This window comes from Balaenoptera borealis, assembly GCF_965194805.1.
Source record: "Balaenoptera borealis genome assembly, chromosome: 12".
Lineage (NCBI taxonomy): Eukaryota > Metazoa > Chordata > Mammalia > Artiodactyla > Balaenopteridae > Balaenoptera > Balaenoptera borealis.
The window spans coordinates 9,477,532-9,487,871 of NC_138869.1; the positions used below are offsets into that span (position 1 = coordinate 9,477,532).

At 48.1% G+C, this 10,340-nt stretch overlaps 1 protein-coding gene across 1 annotated transcript in view; it reads right to left on the reverse strand.

The window, feature by feature from the left end:
- The window catches only part of SYN2 (synapsin II), a 160,546-nt gene extending 157,025 nt beyond the window's left edge, over positions 1-3,521 (reverse strand). The window contains exon 1 of the mRNA XM_082347928.1: positions 2,920-3,521. Within this exon, the coding sequence (XP_082204054.1) occupies positions 2,920-3,299 (380 nt within the window). The 5' untranslated portion in view covers positions 3,300-3,521. The remainder of the gene's footprint in view (positions 1-2,919) is intronic.
- Between the last annotated feature and the right edge of the window lie 6,819 nt (positions 3,522-10,340).

A 10,340-nucleotide genomic window follows, 5' to 3' on the forward strand; every position in this document is an offset into this window, starting at 1 on the left:
AACCTGGCCAGTGATAAGATCCCCAGATTCCATTGCCCACAGTTACACTACAGAAATTCAAAAGAATCTGCTGTGTATCAAGGCTGCTCTGAGAGGCTGCCTATTTTAAGCCCTCCTTTAAATCTCCAATTATTTAAATAGTTGTTAAAACCCTCCGTATTTTAGCATTCCATAATTCAAATGGGACCAATATTCTTAAATTTTACTGGGAGGCTATACTCTGACTTCCTATTCAAGTACCAGGAAAATAATATCGGGCATGTATGACACCTGCTCACAGAATACTATCTAGGTAGCTTAAACTGTGAGACAAATCTATTAAAATCAGTCTTTAGAGCAAAAAGCACCTTTTTAAGTCACTGAGCTTGTCATAAACAGGCATCTGCGCCTTAACTCATAGAGACCTTTCAATAAAACCACTCACCAATATTTAACTGAGATATTTTTAACAAATACAGACACCTTAAGACAGACTCTGCAAAATTCTGAGAACTGCCATTAAGCACAGAAACACAGAAGCACAGAACTGCTGTCAAGCACTAGACTCAAACTGGGTTTATGAGTTTCAATAAATCCATGTTATTACTTTAGAGAAAATCAGAAAACAGCTGGGAGTCAGCCTACAGGAAAGTGGCTTCTATTTCTTCCATCAGAAGTCTAGTCTCCTGGGCAAGGCAAGTTCTGTGGTTCATGCCAGGCAGGCAGTCTTCCTCGAGAATAATACTATCCAAGGAGAGTTTCAAATCCCAAGACACTGAAGCAGTTATAAACACATACCCATACAAATGAGTGTCTTCCTACCTGCGGGTACCTAACTAGTAATTACACCCAAAACAAACGCCTTCAGCAGGAAAGGAGATCAGGACCAGGTATAGGAGGGTCAGATTCTTGCATAAAAAATGAAGCACCAATTTCATTCTCATTTCTCCCCTCCTTTTCCTGGTCTTTCTTCAAGACTCATCCTTTGTGACGCTTTCTCCAATAACTCTGACCCTCACTCTCAATAACTCTAATCACTTCATTTATTGAAAGCCTGAAACACCAGTCTCAACTAATTATTCTAGATTCCTTTTTGTTAACTGTTTCAAGTTTTCATTTTGTCTCCCAAATTTGAGTGAGTTCTCTGTAAGGCCAGTACACTGCCTAGCCCCTAGAGGGGGCCAATTATTAATATTGCTAATAATATAATAATAATAATGAGGCAATATAACATAAGGGAGTGGCAAAAGTGGAGTCAAATAGGCCTAAGTTCAAATTCTGGTTCTACCATTTGACTGTGAACACATTACTTATTTTCTCTAAGCCTCAGTTTGGTGGTGAAAATTCGACAAGATATATATTAGTGCACCTAGTACAGGGTTTGGCATATAACAGATGCTCAATAAAGCTTAGCTACCTTCACTTCCCACTTAATAAGCACTTGTTGATTTGAACTGAGTTAGAGTAATTCTCCTAGGGGACTGCCAATGGCACCATCATATACTCTCTTACTTTCCCCATTACACTCTTGCGTGTGCCTGTGTCATTTCCTTACAAAGGTCCCTTCAGGTTTTCTACTCTGCTGTCCTAAGAAAAAGCCAACTACACAAGTCAGCAGGAGGGCATCTCCACATCTACATCTCACTTTTATCACAGCCACGCCAGCACTCTCTCCGTCCGGGTCTCCCAGTGAGAAAATGATAGAGAGAGAAAACCAGGGAAGCAGCCAGAAGAGGAAATGGAGATAAACAGCTCTGTGGTCCCTCTGTGCCTCCCTCTTGGGAGGAAAGACTTAGGTCTAGTCTCCAACCCCAACTCTTGTGAGGAAAAAAAAAAAAAAACCCTTGCCATGTTCCAGAAGAAAAAGCAACCCCTTTTCCTCACCTCTTCACTTCTTCAAGCCCTTCACCAGTCAATTCCACTATCACCTCCCACCCTAACCATCCCCTGGGTCAACTTCCTCCTCCATAAAACAAAGCCTCTTTTAACTAATTTGTCTTAAATAGACCTCATTCATGCTTTTATCGACTAGAGGTCACATATTCCCTCAGCCTTCACCATTCCAAGTTGGAATATCCCTTAAAAAAAAAAAAGAAGAATTTTTTAAGTTTCCCATCTTCTGCATTAAGGCACATCTCTTTTTATTTGTGTCCCTTTAATGATCCAGAATATTGAATGATGCAGAATACCTCGGTCATCATTCTTCCAGCTGGAAAAAGCCACCATCACTTCCACCCCAAAACACATACTCCCCCACCCCCCAAAATTTTTTTTAATCCACAAATTGGGGATTTGGAAAACCACAAGAATATTTGGGGCTGCAGAAAATACAAGAATTGTATTATTCTTAAACGAGTTCACCACGCTGCACGGGAACAAGTCCATGTACACCTGGGCTCCCACACCTGTGATATGATCAACTTTGATGTCAGTACTGACACCAGCCTTAATCGGACCAGGTGAAAAAATACCCCCTCGCCCTCTCCCTTCCCCGCCCCCAAATACCCATCTCCATTCCTGATTCGCCCCGGGGCCCATAAAGCAGAACCTTTCTTATTGGCCTTAATGTCCCTCGGAGGATCTGGGACCCTTTTCACCTCAGCTTTGATGTATCGAGGCAGAAAAGTCTGTTCCCTCCACCCCTCCCTCAAAAAAAAAAAAAAAAAAAGACTATTTCTTAAGACTCTTCCCTGTTGGATAGTAGCTCCAGCATTTATGTGTTGGGGGATTTGAGTCAACTGAGGGGCTATTTTACCGCAGGCTTCACCTTTCCAGGCTGACCAGTGCCTCCCCCCGCCCTCGACACACACACGCTCGCTGGACCCCCTCTCCTCGCGGCGGGACCCCAGACCCTCCTTTTCGTTGCTCTGACACCTCCCTGGGAGCCGGAGCATCCTCGGAGCGGCCCCGAGCCCCGGGCGGCGGCGGCCGGGCACCTACCAGTCGGTGTGCGGCTCGTCGACGACCAGCAGCACCTTGGCCTTCCTGGCGGCGGCGGGCGCGGGCGCGGGCGCGTCCACCAGCCCGGCCGAGGCTGCCGTTTGCTTCACCGCCTGGGAGAGCGAGCTGAAGAAGCTGCTGCCCACCGACGGCGCCGGGGCCGGCTGCGGCGCGGGCTGCGGCGCGGGCGCCGGGGCGGGCGGCGGCCTCCGCTCGGGGCCCGGCGAGGCGACCGGGGGCGCAGACGAGGCCGAGGCCGCGCCCGGGCCGGGGGGCGGCGGCTGCTGGGGCTCCGGCCGCTGCAGGTCAGTCATGTAGCCATTGGGCAGGTTGGCGATGAAGCTGCTGTCGGACAGCCGGCGCCGCAGGAAGTTCATCATCTGGCTTGAGGGGCTGAGGGCGCGCGGGGCGGCGGAGCCGGGAGGCGCTGAGGGCGAGACGGAAGCGGCGGCGGGGGCTGAGGCGGCTGAGGCGGCTGAGGCGGCTGAGGCGGCTGAGGCGGCTGAGGCGGCTGAGGCGGCTGAGGCGGCTGAGGCGGCTGAGGCGGCTGAGGCGGCTGAGGCGGCTGAGGCGGCTGAGGCTTGGTGCGCGGCGCGCGAGCCAAGCAGACAGCCACGGCCGACTGGGCTGGGCGGGCGGGGAGGTGCGAGGCTCAGAGCCAGGGAGAGGGCGGAGCCGGGGGCGGGGCCACGGTTGTCCCGCCCCGCGCCGCAGAGCCGGCGCCGCCCCAGACTCGCAGTGGGTGCCGCCAGCTGTGAGCAGCGGGCCTAAGGGGGCTGAGGGCGCGCGGTCTGGGGAGGACCAGGCCTCCTGCGACCTAAGCGTGGCTCTCTGGGGAGGGCGTGGAAGCTAGTCCTGCTCCCCAAGAATAGGGACAAGGGAGCCCAGAGCCCCTACCACCTTTTTGATTGGGGGAGAAAAGAACCGTGTCCCACCCGAGATGGAGGAGAGGGAAACTGTCCCCACTCCCTTTGGAGGAAAGAAAGGTGTCAACCTCCCCACCCTGAGGTGAGAAAGAAGCCATTCCCCTCGCGCGCGCAGACATGCACACACACACACACACACACACACACACACACACACACACACGCTGTAGTGAGAAATAAAAGAACCACTTCCTTTCCCAAAGCTGAATGAAAGGTGCCATCCTCCCAACCCCCAGGTGAGGGAGGAAGGGATAATCCGCCCCCACTAACACACACACACACACACACACACACACACACACGCTGTAGTGAGAAATAAAAGAACCACTTCCTTTCCCAAAGCTGAATGAAAGGTGCCATCCTCCCAACCCCCAGGTGAGGGAGGAAGGGATAATCCGCCCCCACTAACACACACACACACACACACACACACACACACACACACACACACTATGGTGAGATGAAAAAGAACTATCCCTTCCTCAGTGCTGGGAGAGAAAGACATCCCCCTACCCTAAGGTGACAAGACAAGACCTAGTGGGGAAGCAAAGGGTCAACTCCTCTACTTTGGGGAGAAAGGGGGTGGGAGACAGACTTTCTCCACCTGCCTTGGAAGGATGTGTGGGATGCACATTCAGCACCTGCACCTCAGGGATGGCTCACCTCAGAGCACCTACTCCTCTCCCCCATCTCTTGCACAAGAGAGAGGAAACATGTGCAAGTCTGGAGATCCCCCCCTGCAGGACCCCTGAGTGGGATATCTAAGGCTCCCCCACCCCTTCTGCATCCTTGCTTACAGGCATTGGTGCATCCTACGTAGTATCAAGAAGGTCACGTCTTCAAGATCTTTCTGTTTGTTTTTTCCAGTTCATTCATTGGCCAGATCTGCCTCGACCTCCATGAAGGCTTTCTGATTACCACCTTCCCATGGGCACTCCCTGAATCTTGTATGCCTCCTGAACCTTTGTTTTCACCTCTCAGGAGATATGCTTTTAATCCCTATGTTGAATTGGAGCAGGACGCAGCAGATATACCTTACATTCAGACCACTCTGCGTGATATGTGACCTTGGGCAAATCAGCCCTCTGAGCTTCTTTTCTGGGCTAGTAAAAGGAGATAATACTTTTCAAAGTTGTTACACAGAGTAAGTGAGATCATGTATGTAAAGCACCTGGCACACAGTAGGTATTCTAGTAGTGGTGGCAAGATTCTTATTCGTATTGGAACTAGTTCTCAGTAAGTATTTATTGGGCTGAATGGAATCAATGAGCAGCTTGTCACTAATGGTGGCAGGCAGTTCTTGCTTCCTACATCCCAGCTGGCACTCAGCTTGGGAGCTGGAGATGCACAGTCCAGCCCTGAGCCAGAGACCCAGTGATGTCCGAGAGGTCTTCGGTCAACTATAGTAATGCAGTGGTCCTCCCATCTCCCATGTCCCAGGCATGGTTAGAGCTGGATAGACTGACATGAATGGAAAGTATCCTGTGTTTGCGAGTTCACCATCTATGTGGGCTAGAGGGGGAGAGTAGGGAGGACAGACAAAGAAACAATCACCACAATAAGGTGGGCGAGGTGTTTTAGGAGCACCAGAGAGCGAGGGATTCATTCTGCCTGTGAGGCTTAGGGATGGCTTCTCAGAAGACGTGATATTTGAGATGGGTCTTGAGGCACCTGAAAGGGTTTACAAGCAGAGAAGAGGGAAAGCACTCAGACAGAGAAGGCCTGCAGGGAATGTTCCTTGATGACTCCTCCAGGAAGCCTCCCCTCAATCCTCCAGGATGGGCTGTTTCAACACCTGTGCTTGGTTTCGTCATAGCCCCTGAAGAAATGATAATAAAATATTCTGGTGACTAGAATATAAGCTTTTCAAGGATGGGATTGTGTCTCAGTCATCTTTGGACCCCAACACCAAGCACAGTGCCTGATACATAGCAAGGACTCTGCTGTTTGAGAATCCAGCTCTACTCTTACCCAACTCAGTTCTTGTGTCTATTGGAGAATAAAACTGATGTCACTAATAATTTAAGTAAATAAACTCAGTTTAATGTATTAAACTGAGTATTTTTTAGAAAATGAGAGGAATCTTTTCCAAAGGCATGAATCTCTACTGATGAGATTTCAGACACTGTATCACTTTAAGTTTTTTGAATGAGTGGGTTGTCTTTTTTTACATATATTTCACTAATTCCCCCTAACCATTAAGCTTGTAGTGCACGTATAATATTTAAAAATCAACCAAATAACAAACATGTTTTGAGTACCTAATACACACAGGGCATCATGCTAGGCACTGGAGGGTAAAGGAGATTCAAGGATGAAGAAAATCCAAGTTCTGCCCATAAGAAGATGACTCAGAAACACGTGAACACATAATTAGCAATAGCAGAGCATCTGTGTGTGACCAGAAAGTGGAGCAGGCAGTGAGGGTTAAAGGAGCCAGAGGAAGAAGAGATTTCTGGGGTAGGAGGAGATTTCACAGGAGCGGTAGAGCCCAGGCCATGTAAAATGGGTGGAATTCAGATAACCAGGACAGCATAGGGGAGACAGTCAAGACAGAGGAGATGGCAAGAGCAAAGTCAGGGAAGTGGGATTGGATAAGTCATAAGAATGTATAGATCTAGTCCTTGAAGGCAAAGACCTTCCCTGTATTATCACTATACTCCTTAAGCCTTAGCATAGCACCTGGCATGTAGAATGCACTCAAATATTTGTAAGAGGGGCTCCGAGAGGCTGTACTTGTGTGTGTGTTTATTTTGTTGGTGTCTATCCAGCTATATTTTTAGACGGCAAGCACCTCACAGTGAGGAATTCTGTCTGCTGCTTCTCTCAGAATGATCTGCAAAGCCTGATGTAACATTCAACACACAGGAAGTATCCCAGTCTTGGGTGCTAGATCAGAACGTTCCCAGAGAACTGCTTACCTATAGATTCCTTCACTGATACAATGGAGGCCCACAAGACCATTAAAAATATTTATCAAATATTCCACTAATTTATAAGTATTTTCTGGTAGGTTTTAATAAGAATATTACTCTTATGGAAGAACAGAATATTTTCTTATGATTGGGCATGGGTGGTTATTAATCACTTGAATATAATCAGAAGATTTTCATTAGTTGGCACAAATGTAAATCACATCCGATTAAAACAATATCCTCCGTGTTCCACTGAGTCCTTGCCAATAAGTGTCTGCAGCGTGCAAAGACACTGTATTATAAATGGGCTTGGGTTTTTAATAAGCTGTAATGAAAATCTTTCCCGTATCCTTACCTGTGGATCTAGGTTCCAGATGCAGGGAGAATATAGCCCTCTTCATCTATCTTATATCCTGCCTTTTCTCTGGAATTGAAGAGGGAGCAGGATTGGGAAATGCTATAAAATATAAAATTCTGGTGCAGTTAGGGCCTTTTCTACCTATCTCCCTCTGAGATCAACCAGCCGTTCCCCATCTCCAGGTAGAAGGCATTTCTCCCAGAACAATCAGTGAAGAAGGGGGGATGGGGGATCTCTCCCATCTTTCTTTTTTTTTTTAACATCTTTATTGGAGTATAATTGCTTTACAATGGTGTCTTAGTTTCTGCTGTATAACAAAATGAATCAGCTATACATATACATATATCCCCATATCCCCTCCCTCTCACATCTCCCTCCCACCCTCCCTATCCCACCCGTCTAGGTGGTCGCAAAGCACCGAGCTGATCTCCCTGTGCTAATCATTCAGTGACTGACTAAGCCCTGACTGACTATTCTGATTCTGACTATCAGAATTTCGGAAGTCTCTTCCAGTTCTGGAAGCCTGGCACTCTTTGAGGTCCTTCCTTGTGTAATCTTTATCTTCCCACTGAATTGTAAACACAAGTAAACATCTGGCGACTGCAGATGAAAGAACCCTGCTAAACTCAGGAACCAATTTAAATGCTTTACCGCCCCTCTGATTTCTCTCTTCCCCTTGAGCAACAGTGCGGCAGAGAAGGCTCACAGGGAGCCAGACTGGGTACAGGTCGGAGGAGCAATTGAAGTGCCTTCTGCAGGCAGAGCTCAAAAACAGAGTTTAAAGAGAAACCTCGGCACACTGTCTTGGTTCCTCCCAAACAAGGAAGTTTGCTGGAACATGCCACCCTTGGCCCTTGCTCATGCCTCAGGATCAGGGACCCCATTCAGACCCAGCTGCCCTAAAAAGAAGTAGAAAGACTTTGGGATTGAGGAACTGTGGGTTCTCGTCCTGGCTCCATCACTCATTGGCTTTGCAGATTTTCAACAAGTTGCTCGGCTCCCTAGGCCTCTTATGTAAACCGGCAGGGTTAGATCTTCCTCGGGCCTCTCATGAGATAATATGAGACCACTTTGAAGGTGACAAAGCTTTACTGGAAGAGGCATCATTATTGCTCCCATACTATCTTGTTACCTGCCGTTTGGAGAACCCAGATGAATTGAGGGTTTGCCATCTCTATTCAGGTGGGCCTCGGTGACCATCAGCCCTGGGGATGCCCTCCTCCTCCACCTCTGCACAGAAGACGGCTACGTCCCGAACTTTGAATTCTCTGAATGTGGCACATCAGCTGGGCCACTTTGCTATACTTACGAGTCACACAAATATAAGTTCAACTCCTAAATCTGCCTAGTGGTAACTGCGTCACTCTGAACAAGTCACATTCAGCCTCAGTTTCCTGAGCTGTAAAAGAATGGCGATAATTATCATAACGACCTGGAAGGACTATTTCAAGGGCTAAATAAGATCAAGTATATGAGTGTATTTTATCAGCCATAAAACACTGTGCAAATGTTAGCTATTAATATTTCTGATGCCACGGGAATCACAGAACTTGCCAGTAGCACAACTAAATAAAAAAAGGACTCTCCTCATACATACGTATCCCCACGTTACACACCCAAGAGAATTCATAGAAGGCACGTGGTCGACCTCTGCCGCTACTCCCAGGCTTAGTCATACCTGCCCAAAATAAATGCAACAACCACTTCAACTATTGGCTTCTACCTTTCTGGATAACCTTGAGAAGGCACTTCACTTCTGTCTCCAGGCTTCCATTTCCTGTCCTGGAAGATGAGGGAGAGGGAGCTAAGCTGGGCGATCCTCAAGGTCTGGTGTTGTGGGATTCTCTGGGTGGGGCCCCTCAGGGAGAAATAAGCACCTGACGTCACCAGGCTGAGCCAGGGAACACAGGGGAAAACACTGAATGCTGGCAGATGGCTTTAGGAAGAGAGAGAAGCCGGGGCACCCAGAAGAAACACAGGTGGCATGAATTCTAATTCCAATACCCCTGACTTAAGGGAGTCAGAGATGGTGCCCTTGCCAAGTCTCCATTTCTCTGACAGTACTGGGGACATCATAATAACTACAACTGATTAGTTGCTGACCAGATGCCAGAAACTGCCCACGTGTCATCTCATTTAATCTCCCACAAGGGAGGTGTTAAATATCCCCCTTTTCCCAATGAAGCAATTAGACTTCAGAGAGGGTACACCAACTAACATGAGATCTTCGAACTAAAAAGTTACAGAGCTAGAAGTCAGGTCTCGTTGTCTGCAAAGCCCATGAAATTCTGCATTAGGGTATACTGACAGCCCCTTTAGAAAGGTGCCATCCATCAGCAGCTTGCCTAATAAACACATTTATTGGAAGCCATGGAAAATATAATATGCCCCCTGGACCCTCCTCAGCTTCCCTGCCATCTCCCTTTGCCCAGATTCCTGCAGACACAGGAGGCTTGGAATCCTGTATAAACATTTCCTGCCCCAGCAACAAGCTAGCCTCAAGCAAGAAGAATCTAGCTGATGAGACACTCCTCCCCCCAGGCACCCCACTCCTACTCCCACCAAGCTTGGACTACAGCTCCCCACAGATCAGCTCTGGCCTCTTGTGGGATGCTGGTGTATTGGCTGTTGCCATGGTGATAGAGGAACATTTCTGTCATGCACGCAGGAGCAGCACAGAGTGGGTTTCCCTGCCTGGGAAGCTCAGAGGATTCATCAGAGGTTGCTTTTTAGCAGCGTTTGCACACCACTTCCCAGATAAGTAAAAGAGCATCCCTTCCACTTAGCGTTTAATCCCACCGCAGGGAAGGAGCTGAGCTTTCTGTACCAAGTCGGTGCAGAAGGCAACCCCTTCCTTCTACCTCTGGTACAGTTCCTCTTCAGGGAGGTGCCTTCCAGGTGGTAGGAAGAGATATTTACAAGATGCCAGTAAATGAGCTGTTTACAGAAACAGTGGGCAGCCCTTGACTCCCCATCCTGCTCGACCACGCCCAGACTGTGGATCAATTAGATCTTTAGTGTCAGACCCATGCAGGTTTATCCTCTGCCTCAGCCACCTATTAGCAAGGCAGCCTCATACAATTTCTTTAATGAGACTCAGTTTATTTATCTGTAAAGTGGGGTTAATCATTCTCTGCAGAGTCATTGAAGAATATCAAGATCATGTAAAAATACTGCCCAGTACAGTGTCTGGCACATGGTAAGTGCATATTCATGATAGCA